General features: G+C 45.3%; 1 protein-coding gene across 9 annotated transcripts in view; it reads left to right on the forward strand.

Moving 5' to 3' along the window:
* Positions 1–21849, forward strand: part of Plb1 (phospholipase B1) — a 140618-nt gene that overhangs the window by 3559 nt on the left and 115210 nt on the right. Inside the window, exons 1-2 of one of the 9 annotated variants that reach the window (XM_005400529.1) lie at positions 4502–4551; positions 10157–10321. The exons of 1 other annotated variant lie outside the window; for it this stretch is intronic. In XM_005400529.1, coding sequence (XP_005400586.1) covers positions 10264–10321 — 58 coding nt within the window. In that variant the 5' untranslated portion in view covers positions 4502–4551; positions 10157–10263. 7 more of the 9 variants (XM_013522650.1, XM_013522651.1, XM_005400528.1 and 4 more) reach the window with 7 other exon arrangements.

Here is a 21849-nt window from a genome sequence, read left to right on the forward strand (position 1 = left end):
CAATAGAAGGGGCTGCCTTTATCCTCCTATTCGTGAACACCAGGAAAGGCAATCATGTGAAAAGCTAGCACAGGAGAGGAAGGCAAGTTCAGAGAGAGCTGCAGAGGAGCAAACAGGAGTTGAGCAGGGAAAAGGGGTTGATAGAAGCCACAGGAAAGACATGAAACTGAGGTTTATATGGCACTTGGGTCTTTAAAATGTCTTATCTCATCTCATTCTTTCAGCAATGATCAAAGAGGAAGTTTTTCCCATTTTTTTGAGACAGAGTCATATATAGTTTAAGCTTACCTCCAACTCATTGTGATCCTCCTGCCTCAGCTTCCTGAGTGCTGGGTTACAGGTGTGCATCACCACACCTGGCTATTATTCCCATTTTAGAGATGAGAAAACTAAAGCTCCCAAAGCAAGTGACTCACTGTATAAGTAGCAACATTTGGGTGTCAGCCAAGTGATTCGTTATTTTACGTAACTACCTATAAAGTTCCAGTTGTTCTCTTTCCACCTTAAAAATGTCTAGTTAATCAAGTAATGTTGAATTACGTTCTCCATGTAAAATAACATGTACAATTATAATGGTAAAGCTAAAGACCATATTGACCATCGAACTCCAGTTAGTGATAATCTGGTAACTACTGGTGGCTAATATCCTTAAAGCCTTTTCCTCTATGTTTATTAGACATACATGCATACATGTATGTAGTTTCCCATAAGAAAAATAGTGTTTTATTGGTGGATGTGTTATTATCTTTCTGTTACTGTATCAGATATTTGAAATCACTGATTTATTGAGAGAGATTTGCTTGTCCACTGTCCAGTTAGGGTTAGTGTTAATGTTAGGGGTTAGGGATTAGCTTTACTTGGGGCAGTTTTTGAGGTTTCAGTCTGTGTTCAGTTGACCCGGTTGCTTTTGGGCCTGTGGTGAGGCAGCACATCTTGGCAGGGAGCATGTGTGATGGGTGATACGATTCAGCCTATGGCCAAGAAGTGAAAAAGAGAGAGAAGAAGGAGCTGCGGTCCCATAATCCCCTTGAAGTACACAGCCGCAGTGACAGAGAGACCGCCCTCTAGACCCTTGTCCCAGTTTCTACCACTTTCCTGTAGTGCCACGTGGGACACCAAGCCCTTATTTTAACACATGAGGGGGACAGTCAAGATCTACACCATAGCAGTTTGTTTGTTTGTTTGTTTGTTTGAGCCTTTGACATAATGGTCAGGCAGCTCCAAACACAGACTTGACAATCTGAGTCCCTGCAAGCAGAATATTCCAGACAGCACAATCTCTGAATGAAAACCACCTTCTCAGGACAGATATCTGGGAGGCGAGGCAATCTCCTCTGGTTTTATTCATGTCCCACAGTCACACTTGTCCTCAGAGGGAGCTGGTCTGGCTCAAACAGCCAACTGCTAGCAACTGTGCCCACATCCCACTCTACCATTCTCCTTTCCATGGCAAATAGCGTTTGAAGACACAGGATAAAATGAAGGGACGGGCAGAAGCAAATCACCGAGGATGTAGCCCCAAAGGGCAGCATTAACCAAACAGAAATACCTAGATTTGACAGGCAAATAAAACATCCGTGAAGCTCAATGCAAAGAGCGGCACTGAGGCTATGAGCACATTTCCTGTGGGCATGAGCAGACGGATATTCCATGAGCAAGAGGCTCCAGGGGTCTTGGTGGCCTCCACACTTGGTCAAGAGCCAAGATCCATGGAGTCAAGCAGGTAAGGCCAGATCCAACTCACAGATCCAAGATTACTGTAAAAGATAAAACCAACTCCAAGACAGAAATAGCGAGGGCTGTTTAGTTTAAACTTGCAGCCACGAGGAAGCCATCTATAGTCACTTCTTTTGCAGCTGGGGTTCAAAGGTGCCTGAGAGTACGTTTTATACAGAGAGAGACGGGGAGAGAAAAAAAGAAAGTCCCTAATTGGCAAGTGTTCGATTAGGGTGGGAATTCTGGAAACAGGGAGATCCTAATTGACCTTCTAGGATATTTGGCAGTTCTTTATTAGTTCTTTATCCATATTTTATATATTTTATAGGACTGGGATATTTTCAGGTTTTCAAGAGATTTCCTATCTTTAGAGGGTAAAGGACATATTTGGGCTAGGCAGAGGCTTGGCATAGCCCCCTTCTCTTGTGCAGCAATGCGATTATTTTATTCTCAAGAGTGCAGTTCTGGGCATGTGGTTTCCCATGGGGTGCAAGCAGCTGCAAAGGTGAAGGAAATGAAAGGTAATGAACATGAGGGGAATGTGGGTACCCCCTTTCCAGCCAAGGATACAGCCCCAGTTCGCCCGGTTTTTGACCGTGACACGGTGAAGTACATCTATGCAGTAATCATCAGGCACTTACGAATGTCAGGCCCTGCACTAAGTGTTGAGGACATAGCAATGGCACACATGGTCTTTTCCTCCTGGAGTTTAAAATTGGACAGGCAGAACAGAGCTTGAAGAAGCAACTACAAGTTCAAGGACGTGAAAGAGCCCGTTGAGCCAGAGGTAAGGCACAGAGAAAGAGCAAGGTTGGAGGCTGGAGAGGAGGAGGGCCTTATAAGCCACACTGAGATGGTTGATCTTTGCCTGTAAGGCAAAGGGAAGCTGTCAAAGTGTTTTATATGAGGCAGTGACAGCAAGTTAGTACAGTGACAAGATCATTCAGGCTGCTACATAAAAGAAAATAAATTGGAATAAGCAAGGGGAGAGTTAGGGCAGCTATTTGGTCATTCCAGGGGACAGTGATGGTGTGGCCTGGGCCCTGCATGGGCAATGGGGACGGAGCATGTGGAGGGGCTTCATGAACTGGTTTAGGATACAAAAGTGATGGGACTCAGCAACTGGAGATCTCTTGGGGCCAAGGAGAGGGAGTGCTCCTGCTGTGTCAGCACCCCCTGGCACTTTCTATAGGGGTGCAGAAAATGGAGGAAGATGAGGTGATCAGCTCTTCACTCCTGGAGTGTGAGGAGCCCATGAAACATCAAAGAGTGGATGTAGAGTCAGGGAATGAATTTATGGGGCTTGAAGCTCAGGAGAGAAGTCTGGCTGACAGTAGCGATGTGGGAAGGATTGACACACAGGTTTTAAATGATGCTGTCTGTTTGTGTGTGTGTGTGTGTGGGTGATCACTTTGAAAGACAAGTAGAGGGAGGAGGAGCCCAGCCAGAGCTTGGAGGAGCTCTGGCCCCAGAGGAGGAACTGGCAAAGGAGGGTGAGAAGGAACACCCAGAAAGCAGAGACCAGGAAACAAGTAGCCTGGAGGTCAAGAGCAGAGCCGCCCAAGGCAAGGGGTAGAGGGCAGCTGTCAAATGCTACTGAGATGAGAAGTAAGATGAGGTCTGAGGACTTCGTCATGCATTGGGTTGAACAAACTGTTGACCTTCATATACCTCCGTAGCATGGTGGGAACAGAAGCCACAAGGCCAGGGACAAATGGGTGGAGGTTCTTTAGGAAAGTCACCTGGTAATGGGTGGAGGATGGACTGGAGGATGGATGGATGGAGCCTGCAGGAATTCTTCCAGGAATCCAGGTGAGAGATGCTAAAGCACAAGAGCTTCATGCCTCATGATTAAGGAAACATGGGTCTTGGTGCTATCAGAGAGAAACAATTGGACACTTGGTCTAAAGTGACTGTCCCAGAAGCAAAGAAGAAAGTGAGTGAGCAGTAGAAGGAGCCATCCAGGATTCCCACAGGGACACACTGAGATGCCAGCCACTCCCTGGAGAACCCTTGTCCCCTGCATGTTCCTGCTGTCACGTACTCCTAGAAGGCCTGTAAAGATCAGTGCAGGGGAAAACCCAGTTGAACAAAAGCAAAGAAGTGTTGCGACCTGAGTTAAGGGAACTGGTCTTTGGAGCAAAAAAATGAGGATTAAAACTCCAGCTTTACCGCCTGCACTCTAAGTGGCATATTTCTAAACATTTGTAGAGATTAAAGGTCAAGTCTGTTTTCAGAAGTATCATCATATGAGAATATGCAGGGATTAGGATGGAGAAAATGTGGAATTTGGACATTCAGATTCATCAAGTTTTTTCTCCTGGGCACACATCTTCCAGTTAGGAGCAGGCCTTTCCTGGACCCCTGCAGGCAGAAAGGAACAGTCTCAACAGGCTGCCTAGAGGCGGACATGTGTGAGCAGTCCCTTAGAATGGAGTAAGCTGGGACCAGAACCTGAATGGACAACTCCTCATGGAACCTGGATGTCCCAGGGGCTGGGAGCTCAGCATAGATCTGTCCGCCCAGACTCAGGGCCTGGTCTGCATCAGGGGGCCTGGGGATGGCAGACTAGCTCCTTCTCTCCTTCTCTCTGTCCGCTCTCACGGCAGCCCTCTCCCCACATGGAGCCATCAACTGTAAACAGTAGACTGAAAGGGAACTGGTAGAGCAAACAAGGCTATTAACACCCACATGCCAATGTCCGGTAGTGTTCACGGCCCAGCCCCGAACAAAGCTGGTGACGCCATACTGAGGCAATACCCTGTCCCAAAGCCAAAGGCCAAGAGGCCCCACTCCATAGAGGCTGTGCAGTGCCGAGAGTGACATCCCTCACTGGTAAGCTGCCCTGCTGGAACTAGAGAAGCTCTCCTCCCTCCCTGGATCCTGGAGTCCAGAAGATGCTTGCCTGGGCAGGTGATGTCCCTCTCTGGACCCTGAGTCCAAGAGAGGCATTCCTAGGCAGGTGATCTGCTCTGAATGCAGACCAAGGAGATAGGAGGGGTCAGAGGGTGATGCTTGCTTGGGGTCATGGGAGCCATGACCCTCTCAGCATGGTCTGAGGCATGTGAGATTCTCAGGGAGAAGCTGGGAGCCTTGCTTACTTCCTTTGGATTTGAAGGATAGATCCAGCACACACGCACAGGAGGCAAAGGGGATTTGGTGAGGGAAAGCTTAGCCACTTAGGAAACATACCAGAGGGATCTTCCTGGGGAGCAGAGGGGTAGATTTTACACCACTTCTCTCCCCAGGGTCTTCTCTGGCCCTGCTACCTCAGAGGGGATGTGCCTGGCCCAGGGTGTCTTGGCTCTGGAAGACCTATGGAAGAACTGTGTGCACTGCTCACCAGGCATACCAGCCTATCTCTGTGTGGCTCTCTGCCTAGAATGGAAATGGGATAGGTGCAGGTTATGTTGGCATCTGTGCTGAATCTCCATGGTATCCCTGGGCATAGTGAGAGAAAAGGGCTTTGATCTCCACCTTTATTAGCTAAGCAACTGTGGCCAAGTTGTTAATCGTCCCTGGCTTTTTAGTTTCTATCCAAAACAACTAGACTCAAAGTACCTTTGTTGCAAAGGTCGTGGTAATCCAGGCCTGCATAATGAGTGGCAAAGAGCACTGGACTTAGATCAGGACGTCCAGTCCAGGCTCCAGCTCTTCTTTGCTGCAGCTTCATCCTCTGTACAATAGAAGGAAGAGGAGGACTGAACTAGGGGACTGCTATAGCCCAGCTGGCTGTTCTCTGGCCAGTGCTGACCTAGTCCCTTTTGCTCTGCCACTGGATGGGATTGTCCCTGAGAAGAGGAAAAGGGGAACACAGTTTGGGTGGGTGGGTCTGAGAATCCTGTTTGGTTCTCTGGTCCTTCTGGATTGGTACCAACAATGACAGTCCTCTAGGCTTGCTGTGGAAGCGAACTTTCTCCCTGGGCTGCCTCCCATACCCAGGCTGTGCATTGGTCAGCTGCACAGACGCTCAGACTCAAGGTTCTGGGAGGGGGAGTGACACTGTCAGACTCTGCTGTCACATTGGGTGTGTCAGCCAAAGGCCATCCTCCGCCAGTCTGAGATCCAGAGCCTCCTGGTCTTCCTGCTTGAGGGGTGACTACAGCCATTTCTCCAGGTGCATCTCCTAGTCATGCAGGAGAAATGAGTGGATATGGAGGAAAGGCTTGGATTGGAGCCTCCTTTTAAATGTACTAGTTGGGTAACATTAGTCAGGACTTTATTGATGGTATTAAATAACATTTATGAACTTGACAAGCAAGATGCCTGGCACCTGGTAGGTGTTCAGAACATGCTATTTAAACCTGAACCTGGATGTGGTGCCTTAATGGGCATCTTTAACAAATGGGCAAAGTCATTGACCCCTGTAGCCCTTCAGGAGGGTTCAAGACCCCTAGCTGGTCATCTCAGACCAAGGGCAGTCCTTTCTGCTTGTCCTATGTGCTGTACAAATATCTTTGTCTTCCCTGTGCTGGGAGGAATACAGGCTCGTGGCAATTGAGGAAGGAGTGAGCTGAGCTGCCCACTTCATGCCTACAGGATGCCCCCTTCCTACACCAGCCAGTGGCACACAGGCGAGCACTAGTGCTAGATGACTCCCGTTTATGGCTGAGGGTGGCATGAGTGCCCACAGCAGGAGCCCCAGCATTCTCCAAATCACACTGGTACTGCGTGTTGGGCCCTTCTCTCTCCTCAACTTCCGAGGCCCCAGAGTCCTGTAAGCCCTGACTCGGGAATTTATCTGAGCCCTGCTTCTCAGCCTTAGCTGCACATTCAAATCTTTGAAATCAACCAGTGGGGCTGGAGGTGTAGCTCAGCAGCAGAGAATTTGCATAAGGTGTGAGGCCTTGGGTTCCCTCCTTAGCACCACAGAAAACGAAAACCAAACCAAAACCAAAACCAAAACCAAAACCAAAACCAAAACCAAAACCAAAACCAGTGGCCTGATGCCCAAGTCCCATCCTAGACTAACCAGATCAGAACCCGAGGGTGAAGCCTGGGCGCAGGTGCTTTCTAAGACACTCGCCAGGTGTTCCAGCTTTCAGCCGGGGTTGAAGCTGCTATGGGGAATAATAATGGTTTGGCCCTGGGGAAGAGCTGTCTCTGATCCTCCACACTCTCCGTTGTTCCCATCATGCTTCCTGCTACTGGGGCAAAGTGCCTCTCTTTTTCCTCAGTTCTCTATCCTAAAACAGGAGTTATACTCCTTTCACCTTTCCTTGTCTGTTCTGTGAGCCGGTCTTTTCTAGAGTAATCTTGGTCTTTTCTTTTTTATTCTGGCTTCCATTCATTAATACATTCCTGCAGTGCTAATGGAGACATGTGTGGCCAGGCACGGGCCAGCTACTGGGGATATAGCCGAGGTCAAGCAGGCCAGGTGCCCTCTCTCAGGGAGCCTCCATCCCTTCTACTTGGATTTTCCCTCTTGGTCTTTCTCTTGTTATTAATTAAGAATGTGATATTCAAAAATCGTAGAGATCCCCCCCAGCTACATTATTGGTCCCTTTTTCATTCTGTCTTACTTCTTCACTCCTTAACGAAGCTCTTCTTGTCTTCAGTATCTTGATTCTAAGCAAAGCCTCTGCTACGGGCAGCTGAGTCAACCCAACTGCTTGCACTGGGCACCGTTTTTCTCATGTGTGTGCCTCGGCCTTGTTCCCGAAAAGGGACACCATGGGTACTTGTCCGAGGTGACAGACTACTGCTGCGTGCTTCCCATCAGGTTGCTACAGCTCACCCAGGCACCAGGGAAGAGGACACTTGATCTGTGCTTTGTCACAGTCATTAAGAACATTCCTTGTCCTTACCTCTCTTACCATAGCTCCGAGCCATTCAAAGACATTGCTTCTAGCCATTCTCTAGTGCAAGGAGTCAGAGTTAGCTGTGTCTTTAACCAGAAAGAGAAACAAACCTATTTTTATTGTTTTCAAAGTCTAGGGATTTCTTTGTAGATGTACTGCTCAGATAGTGGTTTTTAACTTTTTTTTTTTACTGTGTCCACATTAAGAAATAAATATTGAATTACTACATACAACTGAAAAATTTCCCCCAACATATCACTTACCCTTATATTCAATGCCCTAAGATGTCTGGGTTTTTGTTGTTGTTGTTTTGGTGCTGGGAATCAAACTCATGACCTTGCACTTGCCGGGCAGGCATTGTTCTGCTAAGCTATATACCCATCCTGCCCTAAGAGATGTGAAATTTTAGTTTATTTCTTTAAATGAGCTGATAATTTACCAAATTAAGGTCATGGATAGTAATTATGATATACCATAATGGGATAATAGTTGTAACCCACAGTTCTCAAAATACTCTTGCAAGGTGGGAACTGCGTACTTTAATCCACAGGGGCCCTGAGCCTGAGGCTTGGTCTAGCTAGCACCTCCTTGTGGATTCTTGGAAAGCAGCTTTTTCAGTCACTAAGATGCCTTCTGAGCAAAGCCTGCCCGGCCATCCCTTACAGGCATGAATTCCATGGGCTGGCGCTTGGTCTTTTCCAAAAGGCACACCTCTGGCTGTTGCCAAAATCTAGAACGGAGAATCTTCCTGCTCTAGGACCTGTCCCGCTTGCACATTTTATAGCAAAATTCAGAGAACGAAAGTCCATGGACAAATGATCAACTGTGCCTCTGGCTGAGATGACTGTTTTTCACCTCCTCAGCTGCTCCTAGATCACCTAGGCGGCGGGTGCTAATCAAACTAACATACGTAAAAGGGGCACTGAAGCACCTGGCCAAGTGCCCAGGAAATGCTGCTGTTCCTGCTGCGTCACAGTGGCAGAGAAGTCCTTGACGTATGGCTCAGACTCAAACATTTCTATCTGAAAGGCAATTCAGGCTTATAACAGAATACCTCTCAGAGATTACAAATGTTTTTGAAGTCATTTTTCAGTTGTTCTAAATGTAAGGAGGTGAACGGATGGTGTGTGAACAGCCCGGGGCTGTGGTAGCCACGTAGAGAAGGGGTCAGAGACAGGAGTGAGCGTGTCAGGGTAGAGCCAGGCTGCCCCACCCCACCCTCACCCCTCATGCTTCCAGACCCCCTTGCTGGCCTCAGCCTAGTGGAGACTTGTGGCTGGTCGTCCCAGGCAAGCAGGCTCAGTGGTGCTCTTCTGGGCTGCTGGTGGACTCCTGACAGCCTTAATAGTGAGACAGCTGCTTTGTGTGGCTCGCTGAACTTATAAACAGTTTAGGGAAGCTGATGAGCCTCCAGGTGCTCAAAAGCGTCTGTGCTTAGGTGGCTCCTGCAGACCTTGGCCTTGGGTACATTTTCATCTTTCTTTGCTCTGTCACCCTCTTCCAGACCCTGGGACCCGCTGATAGCAGTTAGCATGGCCCAAGACCCTATACTGCCCTGAGGCTGAGGCTAAGCCTTTGGTGTGGAGCCATCAGGGGTCACCCACAGCACATTTTTCTCAGCAGTTGAGGAAGACAACCTCCTCAAAGCAGGAGTCTATGTATAAGCAGCTGCCCACTCAGATTTCACTGTAGACTCAAAAAACCAGAGCTACAAGTATAATTTTAAAAACATGAGGGAAACACCCAAATCAGCCAGGAGATCAAAATCTGCCCTGGGTAAAGGGAGCCAGCTCTGGACTCCCAACCAGAGCCTAGAAGTCAGGCTGTCAGTCTTGCTGCCACAAGGGTGACCAAAGACACACACAATTTAAATACATTTGTGTGTGTTAACCAAGGCAGTTTTTCCTTGATGCTTGCGGGGAGAAATTGTAAATTTTACTCTCAAGGGCATTTTGTCACTCGGTCTTTAAATTCCAGCTCGGTCTGCTCAGTTTAGACCTGGCCCAGCATTCCCGACTTCATGTGCCCCAAAGGAAACTGCTTGGTTCTGCGGCTCCCAGCTCTGCTTGCGTCTCTCCATTCAACATGTGGACAATAGATGTGGGTATGGGCGCTGACCCCCACATCTAGCCCCCGTGAAATTTGGGGCTGGGAGATAGATACAAGCCTCCCTGACTGATGCAAATCAGGGGACCCGGTGGCACCACTGAGGCATAGTGGGAACATGTTTTAGGCTGAAAACTCCCACTTGGTGGGGGCTGTCGCAGTTGTGACAAAGTACTTTTCCTCCCCACGTCTTTTATCTCCTGGCTTACAGCTGAGACAGTTGACGCCAGGTTAAGGGACATGCCTAAGTGCCCACAGCTGCGGTGGGTTTGCGATTCCAGCCTGGGGCTGGGATTCCTAGGCCAGCACTCTTCGCAGAATACCAGGCCCTGTCTCAGTAGCAATTTCTAGCTCCCACTGTGGCAGGCCACATAAAGATGGCCACATGAAAACTGCTATGAGCACCTGGTCTCCTAGTGCCTATGCCTAGAACATGCTACCCATTTTGACTCTTCTGCCTAAATGTTAATATTTATCGTTTACAGCCAGCCACTGCCCCCTTTCAAAGGTGAACACAGTAAAATTTATGACAGGTACCCTATCAGTCCCAGGGGAGATAAAAGCAGGAGGAGGCGTGCTAACTCATCCATCCTTGGAAGGAAGCCGTTCGCCCAGAGGCCCAGGACACCTGACATCTGACATGGGGCTGCGGCCAGGCGTTTTCCTTGTGGGGCCGCTACTGCTGCTGCTGGGACAAGGTAAGTGTGCTTTTGCTCAGAGATGAGTGATGCCCCAGCCAAGTTCATGTCCTCTTTTGCTTAGGCAAGGGATTTGGAAGAGGAATGTGCCCTACTGATTGAGACAAAGCACAAAATGTACAGTTCAAACCCAAGGAGCCCACTTAGCCTCTTGCTGGGTGGGAGGCAGAGGCGGCCTCAGAGTGACTGGGGCTGCATGCGCTGAGGTGCCGGGTGAGGGCAGGGGGTGAGGCTGAGACGTCCTCACAGGACGTAGCACGCGGTGGGGAGAAGATGGAGCTATGGGTGTCGAGTCAAAAGACCTGTATTCTAGTCCCTTGTACCATATGGCCTTGGGAAAATTCTACCTCTCTGGACCTTGATTTTTATCATCTTAAAATGGAAATCTCTATGAAGCACACTTTGAAGATTACTATTCATATTTATGGGCTTCGCTATTTGCTGGAGGAACAGAAAAGGCAGGTTTGAGGATGACACATTCTAAAAGATTGCCCACACGCTTTGGTTTTACAGAACGGCCTCCTGAGTATGGATTTAACTGCCTGGGTCACCCCAGCTTTGCATCCTCCCTTGTCCCCACACTAAGGATCGGAAGCAGGCATGCCTCAGCCATACTCCCCCTGCCCCTCTTAGGAAGGCAGAATCTTTTAAACTGAAAAAAGCCTTAAGCATGACCCTTCACCCTCCACTGAGGGCCTCGACTAGAGCAGAGGAGGAGGTATGGGCCCCTGGGTCCTGATGCTCGCTGGGTTGAGGAAGTGACCCATCAGGCCAGCTACTCTATTTTCTTCGACTGCACAGGGTTATTGTGTTTTCCTAATAAGTAATGAGGCCGAAGTGTTTTCCAAGTTGATCATTTGAATCCCTGTTTTATGAAGTGTCCATTCAAGCACATTTCTCATTTTTCTATGGGTGTGGCTTTCCCCACTGATTTTAGGAGTTTTCACAGACGCTGTGCATTGCATCTTTGGTGGCTACAGGTGTGGCAAATGCCTTCCCCAACCCTAAAGCTTGTCTTTCCACTCTGTTTATGGAGACCTTTGATAAACAAAATTCTTAATTCTGTGGAAATAAGTAAAAACCACCCAACTAAGAGCACAAAGAGGCTACTGATGCAGAGCTTGCTTAAGCAAGCTATAATTTGCCTTTGGTAGAGACTCAAAGGCAGGCAAAGGGAGGGAAAGATTTATGAGTACAGTGGAAAAAAGGAAAAGCCTGCTCTGGTTGGAAGCTGTTGGCATGGGCAGGCTGGAGACCAGCTAATCAGAAGCAGAGCGTCTTAAGTGATTTGCTTGTGGAGCGTATTTGGTTTCCTTCTTTCTTTCTTTCTTTTTTTTTTGGTACCGGAAATAGAACTCAGGACCTCGCACTTGCCAGGCAGGTGCTGTGTTGCTGAGCTATATCCCCAGCCTGCACATTTGGTTTCTCTTGTTAGTCCTGAATCAGAAGCAGGGGCGAAAAACCAGAAGATGGCCCGCATTAACCAGGTCCTGGTCATCTGGGCTGATGACTGCAGAGTTGTGGTTCGGCTCCCTGGGCCTGTTGCTGAGATTTCCAGGCAGAATTCTAACGTCATCTATGGTCTGGCCTTTGTCCATTTGTATATTCTGTCTCTATTCCTAAGCAGACTCATTTTAAACCTTTTTCTTTGTGTCTTACTTCGTCCTCTCCTACTTTGTGGTCATGAAGATATCCTATATTTCCTTCTAAAGGCTTTGCATGTTTGTTCTTCTTATTAGGTCAATCCCAATACATTTTGCATTGGTTTTTGTGAACAGTATAAAAGAGGAACTCAGTTTTATATTTTTATGCAGATACACAGTTGTCTCAGAGTGTTTATTAGCAAGTCAGTTGTTTACCACTGCTCTACGGGCCTCCTGTGTTTGTAGGCCGAGGATCTGTACATGCCTTCAGCTCTTTCAGAGTCCATTTGTACCTCCCCGGGCCACTAACTGCATTCTGTAGTGTCACAGTAAGTTCTGTGACTTGACAAAATAAGTCTCCTTACTTCTGTTTCTTTAGAAGTATCTTGGCTTTGAATTTTCATATAAATTTACCTATCCACTTGTCAGCCGGGTGTGGTGGTTCATGCCTATAATCCCAGCACTCGGGAGGCTGAGGCAGGAGGGCCATTGTGAGTTTGAAACCAACCTAGGCTACAAAGCAAGCTCAAGGCCAGCCTGAACTACATATCGAGCCCCTGTCTAAAAGGCCAAGCAAATAACAACAAAAAAAACTATCTACTTGTCAATTTCTAACAAAGAAAACTCACTGAGAGTTTGATAGAGATTGCTCTGAATTCTATGAAGCAAGTTGGGGAAAACAGATATTGTTAGTTGAAGTCCTGAACATATTTTGTTAACTAGGTATATATTTTGTTGTGTGGCAAATGGAGTTTTAAAATTTTGTTTTGAAAATGTTTATTATAAGTATGTAAACAAAGAAGTGTTTTTTACATGTTGATTTTTTGAACTCAACTAAGTTTTTATAAATTTATATGTATATTATTTGGGATTTTCTGTATACACAATCCTGTTGATGGTGACAGTATTTCCACTTCCTTTTCCACCAGTTTACCTCTTTTTTTTGTTTGTTTGCATGGTTTTTGTTTTTGTTTTTTTCCAGTACCAGAAATCAAACTCACGACCTCATGCTTGCCAGGAAGGCGCTGTGCCACTGAGCTAAATCCCCAGCCCCCAGTTTACCTCTTAATTGTTTTTGTACTTTCACTATCATGACTGATGCCTGCTCTATAATTTTTCATAGCAGGGATGGTTAGAGGCATTCTTATTCTGAAGTTTAAAAGAAAAGTGTTTCAAACTGTTCCTCAGTGAATATGGTGTTTGTTATTGGCTTTTTTTGTACATACAGTTTAGGCATCCCTAATCTGAAAGTGGAAAGTCTGAAATGTTTCAAAATAAAACCTTATTGAGTTCAGAAACTGCAGATTTTGAAGCATTTCCGAACAGTGAAATCTGAAACAACTTCTGGCTTCAGGCATTTCAGATAAGGGATACTCAACCTGTACTCCCTGTGAAACTAAATGCTTTGGATGCCTTAAAGAAATCTGTAAAAAATTGTAAGTGTATATTGAATTGTACCTAGTCCTTTTTCTGCACTTATTGAAATGACTGTGTGCTTTACTTCTGTAATCTGATAACATAGATTGTAATGTAAAAATGATTTTTTAATTAATTTTTCAGTCACTGCTTACTATTGTAGGTTCATTAGAGAAGTACACATTTCATGTATTTGTCCTATCTCTTACAATCTCTTTAAATCTAGAATAGTTCTTTAGCTTTTTCATTTGTTTTTCTTTTGTGTCACTGAGAAATTTGGGCTGATGTGTGTGTGTGTGTGTGTGTGTGTGTGTGTGTGTGTACACCTCAATTTGGATGACTCCAAATTGTTTCTTTATTGCTGGCATCAGATTAAACTGAGCAGAAATACAACGTGGATCACATTGGCTGTATCATGTTAGTGAGCACAAGTGATGCTGGCACACGAGTGATATGAAATTTGATCATTTGGTTAGCATGGCATCGGTCAGATTTGTCCCTTGTAAAGGTGCCTCCATGCTGTGTGATTCATAAATAACCTATAAAAAGACATTGTGAGACCGCGCGACTGTCCTTTTTCTCCGCGATTTTAGCATCTGTTGGTGACTGTTGCCTGAATGAGTGCCGTGGTGTTTCTCTGCTTCTACCATTCTCTCTGTTGTTTGTTGACTTTGCTTCATGCAAGAGACTTCCCCTCTCTCCCAATCTGGAAATATTTCACTGAACTCCCCTCTCCATTTAGAGGGTTAGTATGTCTAGGTCTTCCTGGTAACAGAGCTAAGACATAATTTTCCCTAAAAAACACAATACATTTATGTAGAAATACTTACTTTTAGTTAGAATTAGGCTTTTTCATCTCCTCTCACTTTATGTTTGTATTGTCCTGTCCCACAGTTCAAATCTGAATTACAAATGCATGAATAAATCTATTTATTTGCCAAATCCTATAATACAGTGTAATATTGGGATTGCTGTGAAAACACCACCACCGACAACCAATAAAATTCAAATTTTCTTTGTTTTTCTTTGGCCTTAGAATAGAGCCCACTTGGGGTGTATAATCAAAGTTTTATGCTCAAAGTTACTTGAATTAATTTTTTTGTTTTGTTTTGTTCTCTCTGTTGTATTTAGGTAATTAATAAGTAACCTTGTCTGTTTATATTGAGTTGAGTGTTTTTGTTGATTTTACTTTGTTTTTTGAGTATGTTAACATATTTCAAAAGTCAAAAGCATAAGAAAAGATGGATTCAGATACTTTCTGTTCCCTTCCCTGACTTCCCTTCCCCTTTCTACCATTGCATTAGGTTTATCTTCTTTTGGGTTTGTTTGAAAATATATACTGTCATTTTTCATTTACTTTACAAGATAACCTATGATATACATTTTGCATCTTTGTTGATATGTATTACTATGTTAAGTTCAGAGCTTCATTTTTGGAAATAACATAGTCTGTTACGTATCTGTCTATTTCACCAGTCTCCTGATAAGGGGATTTGGGTTGTCTGTAATATTTTGCTATTATAAGTAATACTTGTCATGAACAATCATATACATAAATCTCTTTCATGTTGTTGGACAAATAGCATAGAATAAATTTCTGGGTCAAAGACTGAACACACACAGTTTTGTTACATATTACTAAATTTCTCTCCATAAAGATTATACCATTTTGAATCCCCACCAGCAATTCGTGTCTGTATTTTGCACAGCTTGACAAATGGAATTTTTGTAAATGTCACTGTAAGAATGGCATCTTAATTTTGGTTTCTCTTATTACAAAAGAAGTTGAATATCTTTTCATATGTTTAAGGACTGTGCCTTGGCAAGTTTCCAAAAATATTTTCCTTATTGAGTTAGTGATAATCTTTGTGTATACATATATAAATGTGTGTATCCACATTAAGTACTTATAAGTTTCTGTTTTACTGAGTATATCCATCAAGAATTAATGTTAAATTTTGCTAAAGGTATTTTCAGTATTTATGACAATACCCACATGATTCTTTGCTTTTAGATTTATTATGATGTTAAATTATATTAATAGACTTGATAACAATGAACCATCCATCCATTGCTGAACTAAGGTTGTGAGCATTTATTTAAGTTTTCATTTTTTTCTTATGTGCTCACAAATGAGATTGAACTATAATGTCTTTTCTTCTAGTGTCTTTGCTAGGTTTTGGTACCAATGTTGCAAATTCTCAAAAAAATGAATTTGGGAGTGTTTCTATTTTTTTCTGGAATAGTTTGTAGTAAGAATGCAATCTTCTTCCCCATTAGTGGTTGGTAGAACTCACTAATGAGGCCATCTCAGTCTGGAATTTTTTTTTGGTAGATTTTGGCATAAAATTTCTGTTTGATTTTCTGCTATTTTCTTTTCAATGTCTGCAGCTTCTGTAGTCATGCTCACCTTTTTGTTTCTGGTACAAGTTTTTTGGTGGCCTCCCTCACCCTCCTTTTATTTTCTGGTTTTTATTTTTTATTTTTTATTTTTTTTTTTTTTGAGACAGGATCTCACTGTGTAGGTCAGACTGGCCTTGAAGTCACTATGTAGTCCAGGCTGACCTCCAACTTGTGGTGATCCTCTTGCCTCAGCCTCCCAAATGCTGGAATTACAGGTGTGCACCACCACATCTGGTCCCCTTTTCTTTTTCTCTTGGTAGTGCTGGGGATAAAACCTAGGGTTTTATGCGCACTAAACGTGCACCATGCCACTGAGCTACATTCCAATCCCCTTTTTCCTTTGATTGATTCTATCAGAAGTGTGTTGGCTTCATTAGTATTTTCAAAGAATTAATTTTTGGCTTTGTTTATCTTTTGTGTCCTAGCTTTCTTTTTCTGCACAGTAAATTACCCTAACTCTTACTGTTTTACAGTAGAAACCATTGTATTTACTCACAGTTCAATAGATCTGCAATTTGGAAGGATCTCAGCAGGGATTATTTTGTCTCTGTTTCTGCAGAGTGTCTTTTGGGATTGACTTGGAGGATCTAAGATGATGTATTTGAGGACGCATGTTGTTAACTGGGGTGTGTTGTGGTACTCCTGCATGCGTCCTATCTTTCTAAGCTTCTTTACAAGGGAACTCAAGGCCCCAAAAGAACACACATAGAAGGCAGAGGGCTTTGGAATATCCAGGCTCCCAAGTCACACCTGCCACTTCTATGCAACAATGCAAGTTTCTGGACCAGCATAGATTCAAAGAGAAGGCAATGGACATCACAGCTTGATAGGAGGAAGCAAGTTACATTACTAATGGGCATGCCATGGCCATCTTTGGAGAAATACACCACAGTATACTGCATGTTTGGGTCCTAGTTTGTTAATTTCTGTGAATTGCTCTTGTTTGGAATTTATAGAGTAGTCTGGATCTATGGCTTGTTAGCTTTCACCAGTTTTGAAGAATTCTCAGCTGATAGCTCTTGAAGTACGGCTTCTCTCCATTCATTCTCTTTTCTTTCTGTGACACCAAGGAAACATTTGTTTGTTGTTCTCATTTCAGGTACCATGGCTCTTAGCCTCCCCTCCTGCTTTGCCACATTTTTCTGTACTGTGCTCTGAGGACTTTATTATGGTGCATATATTCTTTCAGTTGTGGCTAATTTGCTATTAAAGCTGACCATTGAAGATTTTGGAAATTGGTGATATAATTTTTCAAATTTAAATTACACTTAGCCCTTTGGCAAATGTGTAACTTTGCATGGTCTGAGGTTTCTATAAAAACCTCAGATTATCTTTTTAAACATACTAATAATATCAGTATCCAGTCCTTGTGATCTGTTTTTATTTTTTCTTATTAACCCTTGCTCATGGATAACTCATTTCTTTATGTGCTTGGTTACTTTCCATTGCAAGCTACTCTGAAACTCCTTAAAAAAAATATGTGTGATATTCCTTGAGGTCTAGGATGAAGGTGATGGTCTTCAGAGGAGATATAAATGGTCATTTTGTAAGACTTTAGGCACACTAACATCTGAAGGATAACTTCAGTGAAATTCATTGTGCGACTTCCCCTAGAACAGTCAAACCCCCACTAAGCACTAGCTATCCAGTTATCTCTTAGTGCTAGTGGGAATTGGTTGTAGGAATCTCCCCCGCCCCTGTGGGTATCACAATCCACGGATGCTCACGTTCCTTACACAATATGACATAGTATTGTGTATACACACACAATCCCCCGTACATTTAAAATAATCCCTAGATGACTTTTAAAATTTAATACTATGTAAACGCTTTATAGATAGTTGTTATACTGTATTGTTTAGAGAATAATGACAAAATCCCAGTCTGGTACAGACACAACATTCAAATATTTTCTATCTGCAATTGGTTGACTCCGTGGATACAGAATGCAGTGACAGAAGGTGGACTGTGTATACCAGCTGCCATTTAAGATGGGCTGTACCATTATTCCCATTTTACAGATGAGAAAATCCAGTACAGGCATACAGGAAGCCTGATACTAAAAAGTACAGGAGCCTGAATTCAGTCCTAAGTCTGAGGCCAGAGTTAAGGTCTTTCAGCACTCCTGTGTGACAGTACAGGCCTAGAAAGAGAAGGATCAAAATCGGACTTCTGTTTAAATTTTAAAATAAGCTCAGCAATCAACACATATGAAAACAGATTACTGTTTTAAATGTGTCTGCTTATAAAATGGGAACAGGATTATCTCAAAACTGCAATTGGCAAAAGCGAGTTGGCAAGAAATCACTGTATTTAATAAAGTACTTTTTTTTGGCTCGAACTTCATTCTCCTCGAAAGGGTCAGAAGTCCCCCCAGGAGATTGTCATGCCTGTGAATAAAAACTTGTTGCCTTAGAAATGCTCCCATGACAGGCCTGTCAATGCAAAGCCAAGTGTGAGGGCCAGGTGCAGCCCTGTGAGAGCACAGAAACATCTTTTTCCCTCCGGAAATGAGTAAATCTAGTCCCTGCAGCACTCAGGGCCCTTCCTGCAGGCTCCTCTCCCCTCCGCTTCTGTCCCCTCTGCTTCCCTCCCCTTCCCAGCCTTCTAGAAATACTCTTTCCAATTAAAAGTGGAAAGAATATTGTAGAACTTCTAGTGGCCTAAGTCCTTCAGGCTGTTGATGTGAGGGGAGAGGAGACCTACTTGGGTCACCCACCGGGTGTCAACAGAGCCATCCCTGGGACTCGGGGGTCACACTCTCCCTTCTGAAGGCGTGGGCGCCTGTCCCCAGCCCCTGTGTAATTCAGACACTTGCCTCTCAGTTCCTGCCTTGAGCAGCCAGCACAGGCGTGGGATTTTCTCTGGGGGCTCAGGAATTGTACTCTCCTGGAATTTCACCTGCATCTTGTAGATTTTTAGGACTTTATTGTCAATCACCATTTGCATCAATTTGCACTTTTGCTGCTGTCAATTAACTGTCTGAGCACCCTTGGAAGAACCCAAGCTGCGCTGAACCTGGCTGGCAGATACTAAGCCAAAAGTGAGGAACCCTCTGGGGAGAGAGAATAAATCTGCATAAAATCACTGGAGGAGAATTAAGCACCAAAATAGGTGCAAGTAGCTGTAACAGAGGCAACAGGGTTCCGAGAACTGAGGGGTGGATGTGGGCTGCAGAAGTCTCAAGTGGGAGGTGAAATTCCCTGAGTGCTGCAAAGCTGGTGGGACTAAAATAACCCAGAGGTTGAAGAGAGGAGAGGGTGTGCGAGGGGAGGGAGCAGAGCAATCGGGAGGTGGAGTGGGGCTCGGCAGGCAGATGGAGGAGCAGGCTGCTGAGGCCAGGGCGGCCGCCTCCAGCCGGAGCAGGGCAGAGGGCTGGTATAAAGGCATGGGTGGGGGTGGAGGTGGTGACGAGGTGGACACCGTGGGATACTGAGATCCCAGCACAAAGACAGCAATAGAGATAATCACAGTGCTTTTGACTTAAAAAGACTTCTAAAATGATTTAATCTAATCTTTTCTTTCATATTTACAAAAACCGAACCCTCCAGGGGTCAAATGACTGACCTGAGGCCACACAGCAAGCCCAGAAGTTAAATTTGCTGTAGTGGGAAGTGAGAGGTCATGACAAGTTCTTCAGCAGGGGCATGGTACTGTGGGTGGTTTTGTGAGCCGGACAAATCTGCCAGCTTCAGGCAAGAAATGTCTTGGGTCTGTGCTGGGAAGCAGAGGCCTGGCTCGTAGGGAGAGGCTCAGCCTGGAGATTTTGTGTTTGGTTGTTTGTGCTGTTTGTGGTGGTGCTGGAGATCTGCACATGCTAGGCACACGGGCAAGTGCTCTACCTACCACTGAGCTTCATCCAAGCCCCTCAGCAGGGCACTGAGAAAGGCCTGTGCATTTCTCCTGCCTGAGGCCACCACTTCCGGTTGTGTTTCTGGGGGAATAGTAGGTGCAAGGCTTCTTCCTGGGCACCACAACTTCCTGGGTTTTTTCTGGGAGGTTCCCTCAGATTTCCCCTCCTCTTGGGGCTCCCTGATCATCATTCCTGCTCTCCAGCCTTGGGGATCTCTGGTCATAAAGTTTTGGGCCAAGTTTTTGGCCTTGGAGGCCAAGCTGAAGCTGGGGGTGGTGATGGAGAAGGTTAGCATGGGAGGAACTGGGACTGTGGAACCTGCCATTGGCAAAGAATTAGCTGTTCATTGTCACTTTGGACTGTCTTCTACAGGTTGTTTCTTCCTAGCTCTAAATCTGCCTCCATTTTTCTCATGAAAAAGTTGAGAAAAATGCAGTCTAAAAGGGAAGCACTAGCTGGGGATGTAGCTCAGTGGCACAAGCACCTGCCTGGCAAGCGCAAGGTCCTGAGTTCAATTCCCAGTACAAAAAAAAAAAAAAGAAGGAAGCACTCAAGGCCAAGGGTAAAGCAACAAGTCAACGTTGAATATGTCCTATCGCTCTGAGTATGTTCTGTCCCATGAGGACTGCTTCCCTTTCTGGGATACAGGTGTGTGTCGGGTACCATATGGCCAGCCGGAGGTGGCAACAAGAACGCACTGGTCTCTGCCTGGAATGGAGTCTAGAATGGGTCGTGGTGTTTGCCTTTGGCCACTGGCTCGGGACATGGACTATTTAGACCCTGGTGGTTTGGGACTTTTCAAACCACCTCTAGTACTAGGCTGTTGTAATCTCATCAGACCAGAAGCTGAGTTTACCCAAAGGTTGTAGCAGTATTAATCCTAAATTATTATTCGATATCCTGATGGTAAAGCTAAATTGATGGATGTAGGCAGCTGAAGATATTGGTCTTACAGACATGGCAACAGAATACATTTCAATACACAGGCAGCTCAGGACAGAGGGCAACACACATGATAAGCCTTCTTATAACTGCCTTTCAAAAAGACTCTAGTCTCAGGAAATGCACAGCAATCTGGGTTAAGGAGAACTGAGATCTACACACGGCCCCTGTTAGTGTCTTACTGAGAGGTTGTTGGCAAGCTTGCTAGTTTCCCTGGATCACAGTTTTCTGAGGTAGGAAAATGAGTTCATTTCAGATCTGCCCTCCTCAGCCATTCTAGAATTTAGAGACAAATACTTACAGACTGCCTAGCTGCCCCCAAGAGCTCTGCAGACCTTTGTGTCACCTTCCACTGACTATGGCCTGTGGCTGCCCTGGGGCACACTGACAGATGGGTACCTGTGCTCCCCAGGGCCCTGGAATTTTGAGGTTGGAGCAGCCTCCAGGCATGACTCATGATATTCTGGCTTAGTACCCATAGCTGGTGTCAGATGGTGGTGGCTCACAGGTCCCCAGCAGTACTCTGTGGCCTTGCTTGTGAATGGCGACTGACAGTCACCCCATGCAGCACAGAGTCACCCAGAAGACCCGCTTATGGTCCAACATGGCACAGGGGACAACACTGACTGAGTTCAGCCCTCTCTTCTGAGCTTACCAGCAGGGCTCCATGCTTAGAGGGAGGCAGTGCAGGCTTGAGGCCTGCCCTCCCCTTGCTGGTGTGGCCACTCTGAGCCTATAAACATGCCACAAATACTGTCTCTAGGGTTGCTGCGAGGACACTAATTTAAGGAGCACGGAGGTGTGACCTCAGTTCCACTTGGATTGCCCATGACCCTCCTCTCTGGTGCCCAGGGGCCATGCCTTCCTCTCATCCAAGGAGCCCAGTTGCCTCTCATGTAGAGAGCCCTCTCCTACTTACACAGCACTTTCCTGTTCTTTGATCCTCTCAACCATGCTGCTGCAAGGAAGGCAGGGAAGCTACTTCCTTCCCTCCTTTATAGAGGAGGAAGTCAACATTCAGAGAGATTAAATGCTTGACCAAGGTCACCAAATGGCTGTCTTTCCTCAAGGGAGACATGGGGGTGGAAAATTGTGCTCTGGACATAATCTCAGAGAACAGACATCAAGGAAATCCATAAATTAGAGAGTGTACACTGCTTTAATTTGGCTGTGAAATTACCCCACTCTAATGCTGGCCAGCTACTGGGCTAACACACTTTGGGTTTCTTTGTAGAGTTGGATGTATGAGCAATGCCTGACAGACTTTTAAA

The sequence above is a fragment of the Chinchilla lanigera genome, unplaced genomic scaffold (genome assembly GCF_000276665.1).
Source record: "Chinchilla lanigera isolate Chin_1 unplaced genomic scaffold, ChiLan1.0 scaffold00068, whole genome shotgun sequence".
NCBI lineage: Eukaryota > Metazoa > Chordata > Mammalia > Rodentia > Chinchillidae > Chinchilla > Chinchilla lanigera.